This window comes from Amyelois transitella, chromosome 23 (genome assembly GCF_032362555.1).
Source record: "Amyelois transitella isolate CPQ chromosome 23, ilAmyTran1.1, whole genome shotgun sequence".
NCBI lineage: Eukaryota > Metazoa > Arthropoda > Insecta > Lepidoptera > Pyralidae > Amyelois > Amyelois transitella.
This window is the reverse complement of record NC_083526.1, coordinates 1,016,384-1,042,804: the sequence shown is the minus strand read 5'-3', so window position 1 is coordinate 1,042,804 and position 26,421 is coordinate 1,016,384. Positions and strand designations below refer to the sequence as shown.

The following is a 26,421-nucleotide window of genomic DNA, read 5'->3' as shown; positions in this document are numbered from 1 at the left end:
TCTTCCCCAAAACCCAATAATGAAGAATTTAGTTTTTCGCCTTTCTCACGACAGTCATTAAATTTACGTATTGACGACAGAAAATTAATTTTATGGAGAACCGAGGAGAACTCTGCTACAATAACTTTTGGCTTACCAGGCTTTGATGGGAGGCGATAAGCATCCCGTATATCTGACTGTTTAGTATTTGTGCAGGCCAGAGAGCCTATTTTATGTACATAGGTAAGTACGTCTAGAGCTGTTTCATTTTCGGTACTCGGTACATTGCGTATCTCTATCGCCGAAGGGCGGGAGCTGAGCTGAAGATCAGTAATCTCTGTTTGCAGCTGATCAATATGAGCAACTAGATTTTTATTTTCTTTCTCTATTTCCTCAATTCTGCTCGTCAGCCCTTCCTGATTCTTCCTCATAATCTCCATGTTCTTAACAATCTCTGCGTTTGTCTTTTGTATATTTTGATTTTGTCTTTTTATTTCGGTAATATCCTCACACACCTTATTAAAGAAAGTTATTTGATTATTTTGGAGTGATTCCATCATTTCTTTCATCTCCCTCATATCTTTTCTCAAGTCGCTGGTTTCACTTCTTGGAGAAATTGATTCCTCCCTAAAGCGTTTACATCTAGTGGTGACATTTCCTGAGGGAACGTCTATTTTGTTCAGATTCGAAATATCCGGGTCCGATTGGGACATTGTAGGTGTAGCTGGTGGAGTTCTCTTAAGGGGCATTTTGTTGTAATAAAATTTTTTTAAAATTAAAAGTAATTAAAAGGCTGATCCTGGCTTAATATTTCGTAGTACACAGGAAAAATAAGAAATAAATATGCTCTGTAGTATGCAGTTGTAGTCTCGCAAAGGGTCCGGTTTTTAGATGATTACGGGTGGGAGGAGACGCGCGGGGTCAGGAGCAGGTACACGGCTGCGTGGGAGGCGGCAGGTCCTCGACTACGAGACTTCGTAGCCCGATAACATACGCAAGCGCTTCGTAGACGTACGTCACAGCGTCGTAGCAACTCGTAGTACCGGCCGGGCGCTAAGTGAACGGCGCAGAGTGAGACGAAAAATAGCAACCGTCTCTTACCGTAGAGGAGGAGTGGTAGGTCCCCGCACACGCCGCAACTTGCCGCCGAGTGGAGGGGTCAACAACAAGATATGTTTGTTAGCACTTTTATTATGATTATTACGTTAGATTTTCACACTTAGTTGTATACAGATTATGACAGTAATTTGTTTGCACTGTTCAAAATATTTTTGCGGAAAAATTTGCGACACGTCTACTCATGAACAGGTTCGCGGCCGAAAGGGAAGATAATATGAATGAATAACTTATTGAAATGACATCACACGAGGAATAAAGATAATATGAATGAATAACTTATTGAAATTTCACCTAAAATCTATTAAGCTAGTTTATTAGTACCTTATTCCTTTTTCGCAATTTTATTTTCTCAAATTATATACAATAGGTGCCGTGTGGTTCCGGCACCAATAAAAAAAAAGAATAGGACCACTCCATCTTGTTCCCATGGATGTCGTAAAAGGCGACTAAGGGATACCTAGGCTTGTAAACTTGGGATTATTCTTTTAGGCGATGGGCTAGCAACCTTCTTTTTTTTTAGGAATTTAGATTCAAAAAGTCACTTTTTGATTCTAAATTCCATCATAAAGCCAAACAGCTGAACGTGGCTTATCAGTCTTTTCAAGACTGTTAGCTCTGTCTACCCCGCAAGGGATATAGACGTGATTATGTGTGTATGTGTGTATATACAATAGGTTTGCACAAGGAGCGGTCGCTAATCTGTCCGTTCGTCCGTCGTATCATATCGTTATAATCCTAAGTACCGTGAAACGGAACGGCGGACGCCTCTTCAAATCCATTTAAACACACATTTCGTATGATTTCGAGTAGCGTGACCGAAATTTTAATCAAAGGATTATGTGTAATGGAACGTTCTCGTGTGTTTTAATATTTTATAAGGTTGTATGTGAGCTAATTTTACACATTTTTGTGGGCAGAATATTACATTTTTATGTTTTTTTTTGCTATATTATTTACGGCCTCTGTGGCGCAGTGGTAGTACGCTTGTCTGTGACACCGGAGGTCCCGGGTTCGAATCCCGGCCAGGGCATGATGAGGAAAGAACTTTTTCGGATTGGCCTGGGTCTTGGATGTTTATCTATATAAGTATTTATTATAAAATATAGTATCGTTGGATTAGTATCTCGTAACACAAGACTCGAACTTACTTCGAAGCTAACTCAATCTGTGTAATTTTTCCCGTATATTTTCTGTACTGTGGTACTCGACTGTACGTTAAAAATCTTGACAATATATTAGGTTAAGAGAACACAAATGGACCGAGCTTTCATGAAAAGAGTGACAAAATGATGCGAAAAAAGTATTCATTAAGTTATATGTATGTAAAAGCTAAGTAAGTACCTACTTTCTAACTTACATACACATTACAAATTGCATACATATATACATATCATCACGTCTATATCCCTCGTGGGATAGACAGAGCCAGCAGTATTAAAAGACTTATAGGCCACTGATTCAACATTTAAAAAAATTTTAATTGAATTCTAATCACACACGTTAACACATAATGTTAGTACATATTAAAATATTCACCAATTTTTATAACCAACATTCAATTACCTTCACAGACATTTTCTTACATTTAAGATATCTTATATACCTCTAAAGAAAATAACTGACTAAACGGCCTATTAAATAACCCATTAACTTTTCTAGGAAGCGATCCCGACTTCCTAATCTTGTATAATTTCCCTGTTATACTTATAAATTGGCCCTATTGACCTTTTTTTATCGTTAAATCAACCCCTCTTGAATATTAAAGAGTGAATCGTCACTTCTACGGGATTTTTATGTTCTTAAGTCATGTTTACATTATAATAATAATAATCTTTATTGCAGCTATAAAATGCCATATCACATAAATTAAATTAAATTAAAATTATTTAAGGTCTAAATTAAATAATAGTGTATATTCTTAACCTAGTTTACTTACTAGGTCGTCACCGCCGGTTCTCGCACCGATGCACATCAATCCAGTACCTGTATATAGGACTGTTAAAACTACTAAACGTTAAACATTGTGTTAGTTGATTTTGTAAGGATGTTCGTATCGTAATTTTTATATATATTCATTTATTATAATATATGTAAATGGGATAGGCTAATAAATTATATCATTGAGCCAGATAGCAGAACGTGGCCTATCAGTCTTTTAAAGATTGTTGGCTCTGTCTACCCCGCAAGGGATATGGACGTGATTATCAGTATGTATGTATGTAGGCATAAAAACTTAGAATTCTTTTTAAGGCGATGGACTAGCAAATTGACACTATTTGAATCTCAATTCCATCTTAAAGCTCTATATTCTACTCTATTCTACACATGATCTATATCCCTTGCGGGGTAGTTAGAGCCAAGAGTTTTGGAAAGACTGATAGGACGTCCAGCTGTTTGACTTAATGATAAAAGAATTCCAAGTTTATAAACATTTCCCTCAAACGCCTATTACGACATCTATGATATAGAGTGGCACTATTCTGAAGAGCCAAAAACCACACTGTTATTTAAACACACTTTTGTGAAGTAGGTTAAAATTAACACTATGCCAACACACGTGGAACTGAACATCAATTATAATAACGAGCCTTGTTCAAACACTTTTCTAAAGCGATTAAATTGTTACAAGTAGGCAAATATTAGTATTACCTATCAATAACTAGTGAATTTCCGTTGCGTCGGCTTAATTTAGGTTTTATTAAGTAAGTAAGTAAATGCTTTATCTATACTAATATTATAAAACTGAAGAGATTGTTTGTTTACATACATACATATGGTCACGTCTATACCCCTTGTGGAGTAGACAGAGCCAACAGTCTTGAAAGGCCTGATAGGCCACGATCAGCTATTTGGCTTTAAGATAGAATTGAGATTTGAATAGTGACAGGTTGCTAACCCATCGCCTAAAAAAGAATCCCAAGTTCATAAGCCTATCCCTTAATCGCCTTTTACGACATCCATGGGAAAGAGATGGAGTGGTCCTATTCTCTTTTCTATTCTCACCGGGAACCACATGGCTTTAAGAATTTTTTATTAATAAATGAATTCTTGAAAATTCCCACAGAGGCGGAGTCACGGGCGACGGCTAGTGTCATCAACTCAAATAGAAATTCAAAGGGTGGTACTATCGCATTGCAATCTTTCCAAGCAAACGTGTTTTATGGCTGGATTTCTGCATAATGCCGTCCCCGAGAAGTTATTAAAATAGCATTGCGCGTCAATGACCCCAATGACGTCATACTGTGGGGTTATCGACACGGAATTCGCCGTGTGGTTCCCGGCACCAATAGAAAAAAGAATAGGACCACTCCATCTCTTTCCCGTGGATGTCGTAAAAGGGGATTAATGGATAGGCTTGTAAACTTGGGATTCTCCTTTTAGGCGATGGGCTAGCAACCTGTCACTATTTGAATCTCAATTCTATCTTAAGTTAAATATCTGAAGGTGACCTGTCAGTCTTTTCAAGACTGTTGGCTCTGTCTACCCCGCAAGGGATATAGACGTGATTCTATGTAAGTATGTAATAAAAACGTGATGTGAAATGTGAGTGAGGGCAGCTCATACTCCTGGCAACAAAGCGGTAGGCGATTGCACCGTGTGGTTTTAGTGGGTTCATGCCTCACATTACCGGTCCGGTTTCCTGGGCTAACTGGGTCTAACCGGCCGGGAAACCAGTTAAAGACGTTAAAGAAAGAAAAAGATACCCAACACAAAATTTTCGATTTACACTCCATCTTTGTCCCATGGATCTCGTAAAAGACGACTAAGGGATATGCTTGTAATTTGAGATTCTTCTTATAGTCAATGGGCTAGCAACCTGTCGCTATTTGAATCTCAATTCCACCATGAAGCCTAACAGCTGAACGTGGCCTGTCAATCTTTCGAGACTGCTAGCTTTATCTTCCCCGCACGGGATATAGACGTGACTATATGAATGAACGAATGAATGCTACATCTGCTGATACACGGTACCCTAAAATGAAAAAAAAAACACGTGTGATAAGATCGTATTTTATGGATCGTACTACTAATATTGGCAAGGGTTGATTTTATGATATCAAAGGGCCGAGGAGATCGTAAAATTGTCTTTGGTGTTCATCACGGAGTAAAGAATAGTTGTCGCTGCCTCACGGAAGCCGTCATGAAGCAACTTTGTTTTATGACTAGCTGTGCCGGCGACTTGGTCCGCGTGGAATAGTTATTTTGGGCATCATTGAAGCCCTCAAGGATGAATAATTTTCCTCGATTTTTTTCTTCATTATTTCTTCGCTCCTTATAGTTGCAGCGTGATGTTATATAGCCTTAAGTTTTCCTCAATAAATGGTCTATTCAACACAAAAAGAATTTTTCAATTCGAACCAGTAGTTCCTGAGATTAGCGCGTGCAAACAAACAAACTCTTCACCTTTATAATATTAGTATAGATATGAAGCAGTTACTCGTATTGGAGAAACTCATTGACTGACTGGGTGATATGCCAACGCACAGATAAAACTGCAGGGTTTAGATATTTCAATTTGATTTGTTTGTTTGTTTGTAATATCTTTATTGCATAGAAATTTACACAGTAACAAGAACAAGAGTAAGTACATAGTTATAAAAGAAACAAACCACTTGCAATGGCGGACTTATCCCATGAAGGGATCTCTTCCAGTCAACCGGCAAACAATGACCTGTTCCTAATCTTAGAGTGCGGCTAGAGTGGATTTCTCGAAATTTAAGATTTCTATTAACTGTATATGAATCTCAATTCCTTTACATAATCTACGACAGGCTCTGTCTACCCCTCAAACGACAAAGAAGTGATAATATGTGTACACACACATAGTGATTTAGCTGACCCGGCAAACGTTTTTCATTTTGTGGGTATGAAAAATTAAATATTGGCCGATTCTCAGTCCTACTCAAAATTTTATGAGAATCGGTCAAGCCGTTTCATAGGAGTACCTACGGGAACGAACATTGTGACACGAGAATTTTATATATAAGATTTTCAGAAATCGTTTTTGATTCACGCATTCAAGTCAAAAATAATTCTCTTTGACTACAATATACATTTTACTGTATCATACAACATGTATTTGACACATGATAACGTATGTATCAAAGGGAATTTCTAAGAATAATCATTCTTCGGTTCCGTGCAGATTTCTAAGTTATTGGAGTTTAAATATAGCGCTGAATTTTTTTAAAATACATCTTTTATTTTCTTTAAAAGTTAATCTATACTAATATTATAAAGCTGAAGTGTTTGTTTGTTTGTTTTTTTGAACGCGCTTATCTCAGAAACTATTAGTTCGAATTGAAAATAACTATATAACAATTCAACATAACTCGCATCCCCCATCCTAATAAAGGCAGTATACACACTGGCGCGCTTATTACTGACTGTGAACCAGTCTAACTGATTGAACCGATTATTTTATTGAAATCTTATCTTAAGTAGTTTATTAATAATAGTTTATTTATTATCTTACCTTGCATAATAAAAATAGTGGTATACACACTAGCACGCTCATTACTGACTCGCTAAATCTAGTTCAATCCAGTTTTATCCGAATAAAACTGCCCAAAATTATGCAGTTTCATTGGAATAATATTGTTAAATCTTTAAAAATAAACATATTTCTAGAAGTAGGAACTGTTCGGGCGGCCTGATCACCCGCTATCCTAATAAGGACGGTATGCACACTAGCGCGCTCATTAATGACTGGTACAATCCAGTTTAAACCAAACAAAATTGCCTAATTTAACCGAGATCTTGTAGTTTATTTTGACCAATCCCTTTAATAATTCCTGTAAGAAATAAATAATAAAAAGCTAGTCCACACTAACCTTGCACTGTGGAAACTGCTCCGGCGGCCTGCTTACCCGCCATCCTAATAAGGGCGGTACACACTAGCGCGCTCATTACTGACTGGTACAATCCAGTTTAAACCAAACAAAACTGCCTAATTTCACCGATTTCTCTTGTAGTTTATTTTGACAAATCCCGTTAAATTATTATAAAGCTAGTTCACACTAACCTTGCACTGTGGGAACTGCTCCGGCGGCCTGCTCACCCTCCATCCTAATAAGGGCGGTATACACACTAGCGCGCTCATTAGCCACACTGCCGCTATCATGAGCGCTGCTCGCGCCGGCGTCCGCTTTTTAAGGTAGTCCACGGCCTGTAACAAGTGGAAATAATAGTTTCTTTAAATTGTAAAAACATTCTATGCCGTGTGGTTCCTGGCACCAATAGAAAAAGAATAGGACCACTCCATCTCTCTCCCATGGATGTCGTAAAAGGCGACTAAGGGGTAGGCTTATAAACTTGGGATTCTTCTTTTAGGCGATGGGCTAGCAACCTGTCGCTATTTGAATCTCAATTCTATCTTAAAACTGAACGTGGCCTATCAGTATTTTCAAGACTGTTGGCTCTGTTTACCCCGCAAGGGATATAGACGTGATTATATGTATGTATGTAAAAACATTCTAGTGATAAGCCGCCTTTTGCAGCTATATTTTTAATACATGATTGTGTATTAGCTGTAATTTATTATGGTGAAATGAAAATAGTTTGACTAAGCAGATATACAAGGAGAGTGTGGAGGGAAAGGTCGGAGTGGGAAGGCCTAGACGAACGTATCTTGATAAAATTAAAAACGTCCTGTTAAAGAGTCTAGTCAAGTGTACCCGAAACCGCCGAGCTTGCATGAAGAGAGTTATGAATGTGGATGAAGCGAAGGAAGTATGCAGAGATCGTGGCAAGTGGAAAGATGTTGTCTCTGTCTACCCCTCCGGGAAGAAGGCGTGATATTATGTATGTATGTATGTATTAACATACATACATACCATATAATCATGTCTATATCCCATGCGGGGTGGACAGCGCCGACAGTCTTGAAAGATTGATAGGCCACGTTCAGCTGTTGAGATTCAAACAATGACCCTTCGCTTAAATGAAGAATCCCATAATATAAAATAACAGACGAAACATTCTATATAAAAAAAAAAACAACAAAATTCTTTATAAAGAACATGTCGCACATAAATATTGTTTGTACTCGTTTTACAGAAGCGAAAGATATAAATCTATTTCACTGAAGGCCAGTTTCAATATAAAATACATCTCCACTACATCAACCTAAGTACTTATATTAACTTGCGCGAATGCATTTTCTAACGCACCGCCATAACATAAATAAAACAGAAATTCAACTCTTATTTGATTCGAATATTATTAACCGCCGAGTTAACATTAATTTGAACGAGGCAAAATAAGTAAGCATATTGTTATCGTACGCTGCAGTGTAGTTTGTTATGCCGCTTCTTCTACACATGCGCTTTGGAAGCGGTATTAGTTATAATTTAGATTTAAGTGATGTCACTATTTGAATCTCAATTCTATCATTAAGCCAAACAGCTGAACGTGACCCATAACGTGGTAGTCTTTTTAAGACTGTTGGCACTGTCTACCCCGCAAGGGATATAGACGTGATTATGGCGTGTGTATATGTGATAACTAGGCAAATACTGCACCGACCTCTTTGGTCGCCACAAAAAAAGTTAACTTTCTACGAATTTTACTGTGGCAACACTGCATCGTAAATTTAAGGACATTGTTGCTGGATTTATGGCGCGTTTCTAAGACGTTCGGACCGTTTGTTATTTCGGTAGTCGTATTTTGGAATTGAGAAATTGCAAGTAGAATTGGCAATGCTAATAATACGCTCTTAACTCTGAGTATTGAAGGAATATTTTACTCATTTTTTCGAGATCAATTATTCCTTATTTATTTATTTATTTATTTATTTATTTATTAGGTACACAAAACAGTTTTACAACAAAACTTAATATAAATATAAACAATAGAAACATGGCCAGTTGTAAAACCAAAAACAAGTGTACTCAGCATGATTAACATTATAGTACTTACTTAGTGAAATGTGTGGACAGAATTATGGAGCATATTTAAATGAAATACTTAATCTTAGACAAATTATTGATACACAATAAGCTAAGCGGAAGCAAGCCAATGTAAAAAAGAAAAAAATCATGTAAAAGTATATAAAATAAAACAACTATAATGAGCGAGTGATTATGACAGTAAGCTACGGATATGGGTTTTGAAGCTATTTAATGACAGGCAAAAGATATCAGGTACCTGCTCAGCGTTATATTTGACATGTAAAAGATTGTATATTCGGCAGATTCTGAGAATCGGATTGTGAGACGAAACTTTATTATTACACGAGGGTATGGCGAAGGGGACAATGATGCGAACTGATCTAGTCGGGACTCTGAGATTTATGCTTGATAATAATGTGGTAGACAAGTGACCTTGAATAATTTTATAAAGATATATGAAGTCCTGGACAGAGCGTCTTATCTCAAGGCTATTGAGTTTGAAAAAACTAAGACGCTGGTCATAGCTACTAAGCTGTCGCTTGAGGCCCCGGCGCGCTGAAAGTACGCGAAGGAAACGTCTTTGAATGGATTCAATTAAATCAATAGAGACCGCGTATTGTGGACTCCAAATAATGGAGGCATATTCCAGCCGACTCAATACCAAGGCTCGGAAGAGATGGATCAAACTATCAGTGCGTTTAAAATCACGAGAGACGCGGAGTATAAAACCCAAGAGTTTGTTACATTTCTTGGTAATCATAGCGTAGTGCCCATTAAAACTAAGATTACTATCAAAGACCACCCCGAGATCCTTAACTTCTGATTTTCTAGCCAGAGTTTCGCCGCCTATGCTATACTCAAAAGTAATTGGTTTCTTTTTGCGAGTGAATGTTATCACAGAACACTTACCGATGCCAAGGCTCATTTTGTTGTCAGCGCACCAAGCGACCAGTTCGTTAATATCCCTTTGAATTGCGATACAATCATTTACCGAGTTTATGGAAGTAAAAATTTTAAGATCATCGGCAAATAATAGTGAGCTACAGCGCAAGCGGGGTATCAGGTCATTTATGTAAATTATGAAAAATAAGGGTCCCAGGTGCGAGCCCTGAGGTTTCCTTCCTATTCCTATTCTAAAATGCCGATAACCACAATGATATCTTACCCATATAAGTCGTAAAAGGCGATTAAGGGAAGGGTTAAAAAACTTGGGATCCTTCTTGTAGACGATGGGCAACTAGGTTCTGCTGTATGCCAAATTTCAAATCTCAGATCGAGAATCCCAAATTCATAAGGAATAGCCTTATTATGACATCCATGGAAAAAAGATGGAATGGTCCCTTTCTCTTTTTTATTGGCTGCGGGAACTACACGGCTCATAAATGGCTACATAAATGTGAGCAAAGCCGCGAACACATGCTAGTACATATATTCATACATATGGTCACGTCTATATCCCCTGCAGGGTAGACAGAGCCAACAGTCTTGAAAAGACCGAATTGGCCACGTTCATCTTTTAGCTTAATGATAGAATTGAGATTCAAATAGTGACAGGTTGCCAGCCCATCGCTTAAAAAAGAATCCCAAGTTTGTAAGCCTATCCCTTAGTCGCCTTTTATGACATCCATGGGACAGAGATGGAGTGGTCCTATTCTTTTTCGTATTGGTGCCGGGAACCACACGGCACAAGACAGATGAATAGATGCTAGTAATTAGATAAATTGCAAAGCCAGCGGTTACGAAATAATTAATTATATACTTAGTTCAATTTAGTAACGGGATGATATTGATATGTTAAGCTTATAATTAATAATTCGATATTGTACTGAAATAATGTAAATTTCAAATTTCCATAAAGTTAAAAGTATAGTGTAGCCGTGTGGTTACCGGCACCAATACAAAAAAGAATAGGACCACTCCATCTCTTTCTCGTGGATGTCGTAAAAGGCAACTAAGGGATAGGCTTATAAAATTGCGATCCTTTTTTTAGGCGATGGGCTAGCAACCTGTCGCTATTTGGATCTCAATACCATCATTAAGCCGAGTAGCTGAACGTGGCCATTCAGTCTTTTCGGGACTATTAGCTCTGTCGACCCCGTAAGGGATATAGACGTGACTATATATATGTATGTATGTATGTACTGAAACAGTGTAAATGTCAAATTTGCAAGAAGTTAAAAGTACAGTGAAACAAGTTATCGCCTGCTGTTTTGCTTTGGGTGTTTTTTTTTGATGAAATAGATCAATGTTGTCGTGTTATTCCTTATAATCTTGGCATTCCTCTTGTAGGCGATGGGCTAACAACCTGTCAATATTTGAATCTCAATTTCATAATAAAGCTAAACAGCTGCACGTGGTACATACATACATACATATGATCACGTCTTTATCCCTTACGGGGTCGACAGAGCCAACGGTCTTGAAAAGCTGAACGTGGCATACGTTCAGCTGTTTGGTTTAATGATAGAATTGAGATTCAAATAGTGACGGGTTGCTAGCCCATCGCCTAAAAGAAGAATCCCAAGTTTATAAGCCTATCCCTTAGTCGCCTTTTACGACATCCATGGGAACGAGTTGGAGTGGTCCTATTCTTTTTTTTATTGGTGCCGGGAACCACACGGCACGTGGTCTTGCAATATTTTCAAGACATGGAGAAGGATATAGGGTACCTTTCATTTCGTTAAAACTATACACCACGCTGGACCCGCATTTTTTTGTATTTGTGTTCAAATACCGCACGGCCATATCGATTTTTAACTAAAAGGTCTGATAGCTTATACACCCGACTTTTTCCGCCTAAAAGTGGCCGGCCACAGAGTTGCGCTGAAAAATCTACATTCATTTGAATGGACGCACTGAGAGCACTCATAGATAGCTTCCTAGAAAGATATATTACTACATAGTATAAAACAAAGTCGCTATTTTAGTCTGTTTGTCTGTATGCTTAAATCTTTAAAATTACGCAACGGATTTTGATGAGGTATTTTGTAACAGGTAAAGTGATTCAAGAGGAAGGTTTTTATGTATAATAACATTTATAATTTTGCACCCGTGCGAAGCCGGGGCGGGTCGCTAGTAAATAGATAAAACTCTTTATTGCAACATAAGAGTACATAAATACATATAATCATGTCTATTTCCCTTGCAGGATAGAAAAATCCAACAGTCTTGAAAAGACTGATAGGCCACGTTTAGCTGTTTGGCTTAGTGATGGAATTGAGATTCAAATGGTGACAGGTTGCTAACCAATCGCCTAAAAAAGAATCCCGAGTTTGTAAGCCTATCCCTTAGTCGCCTTTTACGACATCCATGGGAAAGAGATGGAGTGGTCCTATTCTTTTTTGTATGGGCTAGCCCATCGCCGTAAAGAAGAATCTCAAGTTATCCTATAGCCTATCCTTTGATTGACTTCTGTCAGGAAGAGAAGCAGTTGGAACACACTATGTGTTTTGTTTGCTTGGTAGCAACCAACATGGAAGGTTGCACTAGGCGAATGTGCTCCCTTAGTCGCCTTTTAAGACATCCATTAGAAATTGGATACACGTTTGGAAGCGGTTATTTCTCTCGACGTGCCCAAAGCCTGAACGCAGCTCTCGCCGCTTCGTTTCTATCAGAATTTATTTCACGGGAATAGATTTTGGGATGCCACTTTACAAGGGATAGGCTTATAAACTTGGGATTCTACAAGGCTTATAATCTTGGTATTCTTCTTTAAGGCGACGGGCTAGCAACCTGTCACTGTATATGAATCTCAATACAATCAATAAGCCAAACAGCTGAACGTGGCCTATCAGTCTTTCAAGACTGCCTGCTCTGTCTACCCCGCACGGGCTATAGACGTGATTATATGAATTAATAAATGAATTCTAAACTGCCGTAAACCATTTGGAAGTGGAATAGTATAAATTTTCACTTAAAATGACACAAATTAACCCACGCAATAAATAAATGACATCAGTTACCAACAAATAGTTTTCCGATAACAATAAATTTTATGACAAACGAGTACAATATTATTAATTCACATTAGTGTCGGGATGGTATTTAAGTGTTGTAATTTACATACATATTGTATTTCAAGGCTTTGCTTGGCTAACTTTTCAAATAGAAATTCAAATTCAAAAAATGCCCTGGCCGGGATTCGAACCCGGGACCTCTGGTGTCACAGACAAGCTTACTACCGCTGCGCCACAGAGGCCGTCAAATTATTATGGGACACTTTATCTTTTTGGTTCACATCAAGATATGACAATGTCAACTTCAATTCATCAAATTTGATAGACTGAAGTCGTAGCAGTTCGTAGCTTTTGCTACGAGACAGCTACGATTACATTAAATACAGGAGCTTCATACATTACTGATCAAAACTTACAAAAAATTACCATTTTGTTTAACAATCAATACAAACATATAATTTATTTGCAGTGCTAACAGTCTTGAAAATCAAAAAAAGTAGCCTATCAGTCTTTTCGAAACTGTTGGCTCTGTTTACCCCGCAAGGGATATAGACGTGACCATATGTATGTATGTATGTATGTGTCACGATCAAATGTAGTAGGTGATAACTGAAACTATGTCAAACACTGTATTACTAGCTCCAAAGCAGTCATTATGTAAATTGTCTAGAAAGTGCTACGCATACTAATGGTAGTGCCGTGTGGTTACCGGCACCAATACAAAAACGAATAGGATCATCTCTCTCCCATGGATGTCGTAAATGGCGACTAAGGGATAGGTTTATAAATTTAGGATTCTTCTTTTAGGCGATGGACTAGCAACCTGTCACTATTTGAATCTCAATTCTATCATCAATCCAAACAGCTAAACGTGGCCTATAAGTCTTTCAAAACTGTAGGCTCTGTCTACTCCGCAAGGGATATAAACGTGATTATATTTATGTACCTACTCGTTTAACACAAATTTATTGTTATCGGAAAACTATAAACGTTGTAACTGATACCATTTATTTATAACGCGGGTTAATTACGGTCGTGTTTAGTGAAAATTTATACTATTTCAGTTTCATATGGTTCCCGGGGCTTTTAAATAGGTCATAGAATTTATTATTATGATTTTAGAATTACAACTAACATTCATGTAAACTAATGGTGTCCCAAATACCTACATCTAATCACATGTAGGTACATCCCTAACGGGGTAGACAGAGCCAACAGTATTGAAAAGACTGAAATTCCACGTCCGTTGTATGGCTAAAAGATGTAATTGACATTCAAATAGTGACAGGTTGCTTGTAATAACAAGAGAAAGGAATAGAAAAACTCCATATTATTCCCATGGATGCCATAAAAGGCGATTTTATTTTATGGAATCAATCCCGCGGGAACTCAGGGATAAAAAGTAGCCTTTATGTTATTCTGGGTCTTCAGCTACCTACATACCAAATTTCATCGTAATAGATTCAGTAGTTTTTGCGTGAAAGAGTAACAAACATCCATACTTGACGGCCTCTGTGGCGCAGCGGTAATACGCTTGTCTGTGACACCGGGGGTCCCGGGTTCGAATCCCGGCCAGGGCATGATGAGAAAAGAACTTTTTCTGATTGGCCTGGGTCTTGGATGCTTATCTATATAAGTATTTATTATAAAATATAGTATCGTTGAGTTAGTATCTCGTAACACAAGACTCGAACTTACTTCGAGGCTAACTCAATCTGTGTAATTTGTCCCGTACATATTTATTTATTTATACTGACATCCTGACATACTCACATACATACATAAAATCACGCCTTTTTCTACTTGCCACGAACTCTGCATGCTTCCTTCGCTTCATCCACATTCATAACTCTCTTCATGTAAGCTCGGCGGTTTCGGGTACTCTTGACCTGACCTGACCTGACTGCCCTGGATGTCATGAATGGTGATTTTATTTTATATCAGACGTTTCGAATCATGTTACAATGATCCGTGGTCACCGAGCGATTGTTACATTATTGTGAGTAGTTATGTTTAATAGCTCTAGTATTTTTAAATAGTGAATTCCATCACTAAAATTTTCACGACTGTGGGCTCTGTCTACCCCGCAAGGAATATACACGTAATAATTTTTTTTTTTACTAATTACACAGATTGAGTTATCCTCGTAGTAAGTTCGAGACTTGTGTTACGAGATACTAACACAACGATACTATATTCTATAATAAATACTTATATAGATATACATATATCCAAAACCCAGGCCAATCAGAAAAAGTTCTTTTCTCATCATGCCCTGGCCGGGATTCGAACCCGGGACCTCCGATGTCACAGACAAGCGTACTACCGCTGCGCCACAGAGGCCGCCATAAAGAAAGAAAGAAAGAACATATTACCAATTATATTATGTACGTGTACATATAAAAAAGTTATATATCTACCTATTCCAGCCGTCTCAAAATAGCAATTCAAACACATTATGAATAGTCACCGAGTTTTGGCACGCACGGGTATGATTAAAGATTTACACCGCTCCAATTCAAACCGCAAGAATTTCAGTACCAGTTGTTCCCGTAATCACAGATGAAGGTTCCCGATGTTCCCGTGCGAAATACAACGGCTTTAGAATCAATTAAATACATTTGGGACTTTGGCAAATAAGGTATATTATAATGAATGGATATGATGTAGGTAGATATATGTTTCTGCGCCATTTTGGGAATGGAGAACATTGGATATGTAAATCAATAAATGTAATAAAACAGTAAAAAATTATATAAATATGTATATGGCAGAGATTACATAGAAAGAATTATGTTCGAGATTTGTTTTACGAGATACCAATTCAATATTTATTTATTCAAACTTTATTGTACAAGATACAAATGTATAGCACAATTGACGGACTTAATGCTAGAGGCATTCTCTACCAGTCAACCATTGGATCTGACAGAGAACTTTATGTGGGGTTAAACTAAATAAATATATTAATTTCTACACAAAATATAAAATAAAATAATTATAATAAACCTACCCGATGGTTCCGTGCGAAATACGACGGCTTAAGAATCAATTAAACACAGTTGGGACTTGGCAAATAAGGTATATTATAATGAATGGATATGATGTAGGTAGGTATATGTTTCTGTGTCATTTTAAGAATGGAGAACATAAATTTGTAGAGGTAAATCATCAAGCCTTCTTCCAGGAGGGGTAGGCAGAGACTACATCTTTCCACTTGCCACGATCTCCGCATACTTTCTTCGCTTCATCCACATTCACAACTCTCTTCATGCAAGCTGCCGAGCTTCGGGTACTCTTGACCTGACCCTTTGCCAGGACGTCCTTAATTTGATCAAGACACGTTCGTCTAGGCCTTCCCACTCCGACTTTTCCCTCCACACTCTCCTTGTATATCTGCTAAGTCAACGTGCTCTCATTCATCCTCTCCTCATGACCAAACCATCTTAACATACCTTCAAATATATATTTATACATCTCAACTTACACAGCTGGCAATAATAAAAAAGTAATTTGGTAATCATCGGGTAATTTGTTCGAAATTAATTACGAAATGAAACGACAACAGTATTTCAATATTAATTGATCGTCAAACTTAATTACACTCACGAGTCGGTCGTTCTGATGGGTTTTCAAAGCTGGTGAAATTTGACAACTTTTGAAAGTCACTATTAAAAACTTTGATTAGCAAATAAAAAGGCTATAAATGTTCAGTTACAAAGTTCGAGGAGAGTTATAAATAAGTTACATCTTTCTCAATTTTAATCAATTCATTCTCGGTTTTGATAATTATTTTTCGATGTGGTCTTACAATTTTTTATATTCTACTTATAAACATTCACAATTTTCTTTTATTTATTTTTTTTAGTTTTATTCTTGATTATTGGTTCTGTACATACATACATCCATATATATGGTCACGTCTATATCCCTTGCGGGGTAGACAGGGACAACAGTCTTGAAAAGTCTTGACTGAATGGCCACGTTCAGCTCTTTGGCTTAATGATAGAATTGATATTCAAATAGTGACAGGTTGCTAGCCCTTCGCCTAAAAAAGAATCCCAAGTTAGTAAGCCTATCCCTTAGTCGCCTTTTACGACATCCATGGTTAAGAGACAAGGCTACATTATAATAACATATTTTACAAGACAAAATTGAATCCCTTTTATAACTTTATAACGCGGCAATAAAAATTCCTTTCAATCTCTCCACCCGGAATAATAAAATCCGATCGTCGCATTCTGAATGCATAGAGCCGTCAGAACGCGTCGCCTCTAAAGATTTCAAAGTCTGTGACAAATTATTTTAAAGTTCTTTTACATTTTCATGACATATTAGGTTATATTGAGTACACTTTTGTTCTAGTTCTGGGAATATTTTTAGATTTGAATTTATAGTCGGAAACTACACGGCACCAATAGAAAAAAGAATAGGACCATTCCATCTCGTTCCCATGGATGTCGTTAAAGGCGACTAAGAGATAGGCTTATAAATTTAGCATTCTTCTTTTAGGCGACAGGCTAACACTATTTGAATCTCAATATTATAATTAAGCCAAACAGCTGAATATGGACTTTCAGTTTGTCAAGACTGTTGGCTCTGTCTACCCCGCAAGGGATATAGATGTGACTAAATGTGTATGTATATTTTGCTTCATCAACATTCATAACTCTCTTCATGCAAGCTCGTCGGTTTTGGGTACTCTTGTCCTGACCTTTTGCCAAAACGTTTCCGATTTTATCAAGATACGTTCGTCTAGGCCTTCCCACTCCAACAGTCCCATACACACTCCCTTTGTATATACACAAGGTTCACCACAAGTATAATAAATAAATATATACGGGACAAATTATACAGATTAAGTTAGCCTCGAAGTAAGTTCGAGACTTGTGTTACGAGATGCTAACTCAACGATACTATATTTTATAATAAATACTCATATAGAAAACATCCAAGACCCAATCCAATCAGAAGAAGTTCTTTTCTCATCATGCCCTGGCCGAGATTCGAACCCGGGACCTTCGGTGTCACAGACAAGCGTACTACCACTGCGCCACAGAGACCGTCAAATTCATTCACACCCCCTTTGTGTAAACAAAAATAAAGTTCAAGTTAATGTACTTCCCCATGTTTGTAGGAAAATTTACTTCACAGTTCGCTTTATATGTAAAACTTAAACTCCATCTTCTTTTGTGGCGAAATTAAATCCGTTGTCAACATGTCCTCAAATGAAGGGTATTGAAAGTCTTTGAGTGGGGAAAACCTTTGCATAAAACTTGACAGTGAAAAATTGCATGATTCTTGTCTTTTGATTCAATAAGACATATTTTTGCATGACATGTGGTAATACACTACATACATATAATCACGTCTTTATCCCTTACAAGTTAGACGTAGCCAATACTCTAAAAAATTATGGGATTGTAATTCGTGCACGATAACATTTTTGTCGCGCGATAAACTATCGCTGTCTCGCTTTTTATTGTGATGTGAAACGGGACAGCAGTAGTTTATCGTGCGTTAAAAAAATGCCGATTGGGTTAAGTCCGCCAGTTTACATATTCTTCTAAATCCAATGACTGTTTTCTATTTTTTGTTACTAAAAGGAGTTCACATACATATGATCACGTCTATAACCCTAGCGTGGCAGACAGAGCCACCAGTCTTGAAAAGACTGATAGGCCACGCTCAGCTGTTTGGCTTAGTGATATAATTGAGAGTCAAATAGTGACAGGTTGCTAGCCCATCGCCTGAAAGAGGAATCCCAAGTTTATAAGCCTATCCCTTAGTCGCCTTTTACGACATCCGTGGGAAAGAGATGGAGCGGTCCTATTCTCCAAACAAACAAACAAAAATCCCCGAAAGTAAATTCCCAGGCTGAAGCTATTAAGTACTTAGTAATAAGTTTCATATTGGATTTAAACTCTGATATGATGTAACCCACGTCTCGCAAGATGACCTACAAAACTTAATTCCCTCGCAAATAGCTAGTTAGGTCAGGAAAGGTCAGGGCTACATCCTAGGTGTAAGATTAGTCTTTAAGACGGTAAACTAGATGATGCCCGTGTGGTTCCCGGCACCGATACAAAAAAGAATAGATACACTCCATCTCGTTCCCATGGATGTCGTAAAAGGCGACTAACGGATATGTTTACAAACTTGAGATTCTTTTTTAGGTGACGGGCTAGCAACCTGTCACAATTTGAATCTCAATTCTATCATTAAGCCAAATAGCTGAACGTGGCCATTCAGTCTTTTCCAGACTGTTGGCTCTGTCTACCCTGCAAGGGTTATAGACGTGATTTTATGTATGTATGTAACTAAATGAAATATTTGGCTTATAGTAGAGCATTTGGGTCATGATTTGGGTGGAAGTCCTTTCTCCTGGCGTAAGTGCCCGTTCCATCTTCACAACTCTGGAGAGGAGCCCGGGGTTTGCCTTTGACCATGGATCCTGGATTGGGTGAGTCAGGTTATTACACAAAGCGACTCCAGTCTGATCTCAGCAAGCAGGTAAACCTTACCCGTATTGGATCTTTGGTTACACATCCAGTTGTCTGAATGTGCAGGTTTCCTCGCGATGTTTTCCCTCGCCGTAAGAGCATCGGTTAGTATTCAAACTAATGTAGGTACATAACTTCGAAAATAATCATTGTTACATGGCCGAAGTGGGATTCGAAGCTGTGCCCTTCCGCGCAACACGCTTTTTAAACTGGCAGTTTAAAACAGTTCAACCACTGACTGTTTCAATACATTTAACCATATCATCTCTATTTTTGTACTACATACATACATATGGTCACGTCTATATCCCTTGCAGGCTATACAGAACCAACAGTTTTAAAAAGACTGATAGTCCACGTTCAGCTATTTGGCTTAATGATAGAATTGAGATTCAAATAGTGGCAGGTTACTAGCCCATCGCCTACAAAATCCCAAGTTTGTAAGCCTACACCTTAGTCGCTTTTTACGACATTCATGGGAAAGAGATGGAGTGGTCCGATTCTACAGGCACAGCTATCATTTATTAGGCTATAATTTCCTCAGTCAATGCGGCAAACTCTTAAATTTAAGATAATAAATATCTAAAACTTAAAAAGTTACGTAATTTTTTTTTACTCAACTCTAATATTCGAACATAACTGTTTTAATGGAGAAAATTGAGAAAATATAATACGAATTTTTCTATCATCACATTACCGACTTCCAAAACGACCGACGGAAAAACTTTTCGTATGAATGTCAGATGTAAATATGAAGTTAGCGTTCATATACGAATTACATTTTATGGACGCTATAATACCCCGACTTTAGAAGGGAAGTTATGTTATTATGTGTTTGAATAAAAGATGAAAACATACAAATTGAAACTAGCTATAAAGTTTTATTGTGCAGTGTTATATATAATATTTCTCATATCGCGTCAATTGCTTCAAACTGCATAAATATTATCACGTCTTTATCCCTTACGGCGTAGATAGAGCCTACAGTCTCGTAATGACTGAAAGGCCACGTTCGACTGTACAGCTTAGATGGAATTGAGATTCAAATAGTGACAGGTTGCTAAAAGGAGAATCCCAAGTTTATCTATAAAAAAAAATAGTCCTATCCCATAGTCGCCTATTACGACTTCTATTGAAAAGAGAAGGGGTCATCCTATTCTTTTTTTATTAGTCCTCATGTGTATATACTAGGGATGTAACAGTCGCCCAAGAATAATGACAGTGTGGGAAATTACGATAAATAAGTATCTAGTTGCTTTTAGAATAATTCTGGTAGTTTGAAAAAAATTTTATTCATCAGACCTGAGAGACACTGAGGACTACTTCATTTATTAGCAATGTCGTAAAATGTGGCCAAGGGAATAATGTGCAAGTACATACATACATATGGTCACGTCTATATCCCTTGCGAGGTAGACAGAGCCAACAGTCTTGACAAAACTGAATGAATGGGAAAGAGATGGAGTGGTCCTATTCTTTTTTGTATCGGTGCCGGGAACCACACGGCGCAATCATTGTATGCAATTTTTGTTAGACTTTACCTTGATTGGCTTTTACAATCTGAAAGGCATTAGGAGGACACAATTTTTTTAATACTACCAGACCAGCATAGAAACTAAACAATCTACGAGGTAAACAGAGTCAAAAGTCACAAAGAATGAAAGGTCACGTTCTGCTGGATGGCTTATGGACGGAATTGAGATTTCTCCTTTACAAACTGCGAAATCTAGCAAAAAATCCCTCAAAATATGTATGTGTGTATGTGAAACTACAAGTCCAAAACTCAATCTTGGGGCGCATACAATCAACTATTTGGATGGGACACTACTATGGGTGCTGTCGAGTTGAATTCGAGATTTTATTTTTCGATAAATTTCATTTTCGATCGTAGTTTATTAGAATAGAATCTTTTAAAACAAATACAAGGAGAGTGCGGAGGGAAAGGTCGGAGTGGGAAGGACTAGACGAACGTATCTTGATCAAATTAAGGACGTCCTGGTAAAGGGTCAGGTTAAGAGTACCCGAAACCGCCGAGCTTGCATGAAGAGAGTTATGAATGTGGATGAAGCGAAGGAGGTAAGCAGAGATCGTGGCAAGTGGAAGGATGTAGTCTCTGCCTACCCCTTCAGGAAAAAGGGGTGATTTTGTATATGTATGTACAAATCATTACATCTTGCTATACATTATGACGGCCTCTGTGGCGCAGCGGTAGTATGCTTGTCTGTGACACCGGATGACCCGGGTTCGAATCTCGGCCACAGCATGATGAGAAAAAAACTATTTCTGATTGGCCTGGGTCTTGGATGTTTATCTATATAAGTATTTATTATAAAATATAGTCTCGTTAAGTTAGTATCTCGTAACACAAGTCTCGAACTTACTTCGAGGCTAACTCAATTAGTGTCCCGTATATATTTATTTATTCATTATTTTTTTACAGAAATAAAATTCAAATTCAAATTAAATTTTTTTATTCATTACTATAGGATACTGTATATCGCTTAATAATTGTCAAAACGTATGGTTTACATCAAGCTTCCAAGGCGTCAGTGCAGAAGAAGCGGTAACAAACTGCACTGCAGCATTTTCTTCAACAACGTCAACTTCACAATATTAATTTGACTTATAATAGAATGTGGACGAGAGAATACATTGTTCAAACACTTAGTAGAGGTCGGAATAAGGCTGAGTTCACACTCTGCAAAGATCCCGCATGGCACCGACTCACAGATATGCCTCACGCCGTCATATTGACTCAAACTTTCCTTGTAATTCTGCCCCACTATATAGACAAGTGAATTATAAGTTTCCCTAGCTGTGACGTCGGAAATGTTATGGTACTAGCTGTGCCCGCAACTTCGTTCGCGTGGAATAGTAATTTTGGACATAATTGAAGCCCTCAAGGATGAATAATTTTCCCCGTTTTTTTCACATTTTCCATTATATCTTTGCATCTTTTAGTTGCAGCGTGATGTTATACAGCCTTTTTCGATAAATGGTCTATTCAAGGCAAAAATAATTTTTCAATTCGAACCATTAGTTCTTGAGATTAGCGCGTTCAAACAAACAAACTTTTCAGCTTTATAATATAAGTATACATATGAGTATATTAGGGTCACACATTCGAATGTGCCGTGTGGTTACCGGCACCGATAGAAAAAAGTATAGGACCACTCCATCTGTTTCCCATGATGTCGTAAAAGGGGACTCAGAGATAGGCTTATAAACTTTTATTTTAGACGATGGACTAGCAACCTGTCACTATTTGAATCTCAATTCTATTGTCGAGTCAAACAGCTGAACGTGGCATATCAGTCTTATTAAGATTATTTGCTCTGTCTACCCCATAAGGGATATAGACGTGATTATATATATATGTACGTATACAATATTATTAGCTATATAACTATGATCCCATTTTCACATCATCTCATTTTTCAGAGCACGGAAAAGCTTTATCACGGAATTCTTGAAGTAAGCCTTCTTTTATATCAAACTTTTTGTCTCATAGATACGAGGCCTCATAATAATCATATCACTATAAAAGTGATACATCTTAATGATTGATCTTAGTATAAGAGACATGTACCGCGCCAGTAGTTTATAAGGCTGATTACACACTGACGCTGGTAAGACGCGCCGTTGGCAAGCGCGTTTTACCCGACCGCTGTGAAACGAGTTTATTTGTTACTAGCTGTGCCCGCGACTTCGTCCGCGTGGAATAGTTATTTTGGCCATCATTGAAGCCCTCAAGGATGAATAATTTACCCCACATTTTCCATTATTTCTTCGCTCCTAATAGTTGCAGCGCGATGTTATATAGCCTAAAGCTTTCCTCGATGAATGGTCTATTCAACACAAAAATATTTTTTCAATAAGAACCAGTAGTTCCCGAAATTAGCGCATTCCAACAAACAAACAAACAAACAAACTCTTAAGCTTTATAATATTAGTATAGATCTGCGGTCGACTTTTCACGAACGGCTTATAAATGTGTAATCCAAGTGTCATAATGTTACCATAACACGTAAGCACCAATGACTATTTTCTTTTATGTATTCATTCATTCATAAAATCAGGTTTATATCCCTTGCGGGTCAGACAGAGCCTGAAAAGACTGATAGGCCACGGTCAGGTGTCAGGCTTAATGATAGAATCAAATAGTGACAGGTTGCTAGCCTATCGCCTAAAGAAGTATATCATGTTAATAAACCTATCCCTTAGTCGCCTTTTACGCCATCTAACCATCTTTTATGTATATAAGTAAGTAATACCGACAATGCCCTGCACGTTCAAGCAACTATGAGGATGCAACCGGTACTGATCATGACGTTAAGCCAATGAACAAGTCAAATTCAATTCAAATTCAAAAATTTTATTCATTATTACGGGACATTTCAAACAACCCTTAATAGTTGTCATACCTTTTGGTTTCACAACATTGGTTGACGTCAAATAAATTACTTAAATCTAAGTTTATTGTCGCTTCCAAAGCGTCAGTGCAGAAGAAGCGGTAACAAACTGCACTGCAGCATTTTCTTCAATAACGTCAACGTCACAATTATACAAACTTGTAATAGAAATGTAAACGAGAGAATACTTTGCCGTAATTAACTTGACCAAGCAAGGTTAACTTGATATACTATATGTCAAAAAGACTTAATATCAGAAACCATAGTGACCTATAAACCAAACCAGGAAAACTAAAATCAAGCTGTGTTTGCTCAAACTAAGCACCTTATTTGAATAATGCTAAAGTTGTGTTTTGTTCAACAAGTTAGCGAGTCAAATAAATGAAAAAAAAAAAAACTGACAACCGCGCGTTTTTTTCACTGCACTGCCAAAGAAAAACAGTCGCATTTACAAAGGGCCTTATGATGTCCAACTATTATGATTTATCGTCTAAATATTTGCTACGTGATAGGGCCATTCACTGGCGTATCTATTGGGCCATTATGTTACGTGAATAGCCCTTAAGGTAGACAAGTGTAATGTTTAAGTACTCTGGAAATCGTGAGGCTTCGGGCAAACTGCTTTATTTTCGACAAGCTGTGCCCGCGACTTCGTCCGCGTGGAATAGTTATTGTGGGCATCATTGAAGCCCCACAATGATGAATAATTCTCCCCGTTATTTTCACATTTTGCATTATTTCTTTGCTCCTTATAGTTGCAGCGTGATGTTATATTTCCTGAAACGTTCCTCGGTAAATGGTCTATTCGACGCAAAATGAATTTTTCAATTCGAACCAGTAGTTCCTGAGATTAGCGTGTTCAAACAAACAAACATACCCTTCAGCTTTATAATATTAGTATAGATGTGAAAGTAAGTGTATAGATCTAGACGAACGTACCTTCATCAAATAAACCTACCATCAAATAAATTACTTAAAACTAAGTTTGCTGCCGCTTCCAAAGCGTCAGTACACAAGAAGCGGTAACAAACTGCACTGCAGCATTTACCTCAACGACGTCAAGATAGCTAGCTAAAAACTAATGCAAAATAACTTGTTCACATCAAACGTCTTATCCAAAGCTCAGTACGTACGATCAAATTCCATATAGCCAGGAATATTTAGGACTAGTTCCTGTTGTTAAAGGGGAATTTTTTTCCCCTCAGCGTGGAAATTCCGGGAGAATGAACGCAGCCAGTGACGTGTGACGCGGGTCTTTGGAGGCAATCGATTTTCAGCAATATTTGACGATCATAGTCTTTGTACCGAAACCAAATATTATATACATATTTGGAATAATACATACATACTTACATTGATACATTCAAACACTAGCAGTGCCCGCGACTTCGTCCGCGTGGAATAGTTATTTTGGGCATCATTGAAGCTCTCAACGATGAATAATTTTCCCCATTTTTTTTTTTACATTTTCCATTATTTCTTCGCTCATAATAGTAGCAGCGAGATGTATCACTTATTGACGTCACATCACTTAAATCTAATTACAACTACTACCGCTTCCAAAGCGCATGTGTATAAGAAGCGGCGGAACAAACTACACTGCAGCATTTTCATCGGATGTCAATTTACAAATATAGATCTCTTAAATATAAGATATACAAGGAGAGTGTGGAGGGAAAGGTCGGAGTGGGAAGACCTAGACAAACGTATCTTGATCAAATTAAGGACGTCCTGGTAAAGGGTCAGGTCAAAAGTACCCGAAACCGCCGAGCTTGCATGAAGAGAGTTATGAATGTGGATGAAGCGAAGGAAGTATGCAGAGATCGTGGCAAGTGGAAAGAGGTAGTCTCTGCCTACCCCTCCGGGAAAGAGGCGTGATTTTATGTATGTATATTATGTATCTCTTAAATCTAAATCGTGAACGAATGCACATTGTCTACATTAAAAAAAACATGAATGAATGTAGAACTAATAATAAACTAATAAATGATCAAATTAAGGACGTCCTGGTAAAGGGTCAGGTCAAAAGTACCTACACGATACCGCCGAGATTGCATGAAGAGAGTTAATACTGTGGATGAAGCGAAGGAAGTATGCAGAGATCGTGGCAAGTGGAAAGAGGTAGTCTCTGCCTACTCCTCCGGGAAAGAGGCGTGATTTTATGTATGTATGTATGTTTGTATGTATGTATTTATGTATGTATGTATGGTATGTATGTTTGTATGTATAGTATGTATTTATTTATTTATTTATTTATTTATTTATGTACACAAAATTATATAGAGGAGCATTTATTACAATAATTCTAGTACAAAGGTGCTACTTATTTCAAAAGAAATCTCTTCCAGTAGACCCATGAGAGGAAAGATGAATTTTAGAGCGGTATGGCGTGTGCATAAATAACGTAAAACATATTTAACTAAACATACATGCTAGTACTTACATAATTAAATAAATGACAGTAATAAACTACATAAACATACCAATATATATATATAATATATATAAGTCTATTTGGAGAGATAATAGTCTTTAACTCGTCGTTTGAATGAAGAGAGAG

The 26,421-nt window shown here is 37.5% G+C and overlaps 1 protein-coding gene across 1 annotated transcript in view; it reads right to left on the bottom strand.

Annotated features, from left to right (window-relative positions):
* Positions 1-5,047: 5,047 nt before the first annotated feature.
* The window catches only part of LOC106139936 (alpha-2C adrenergic receptor-like), a 68,916-nt gene continuing 47,542 nt past the window's right edge, over positions 5,048-26,421 (bottom strand). The window contains exons 2-3 of the mRNA XM_013341450.2: positions 7,124-7,267; positions 5,048-5,071 (exon numbers count right to left, since the gene is read on the bottom strand). Of these exons, the coding sequence (XP_013196904.2) occupies positions 5,048-5,071; positions 7,124-7,267 (168 nt within the window). The remainder of the gene's footprint in view (positions 5,072-7,123; positions 7,268-26,421) is intronic.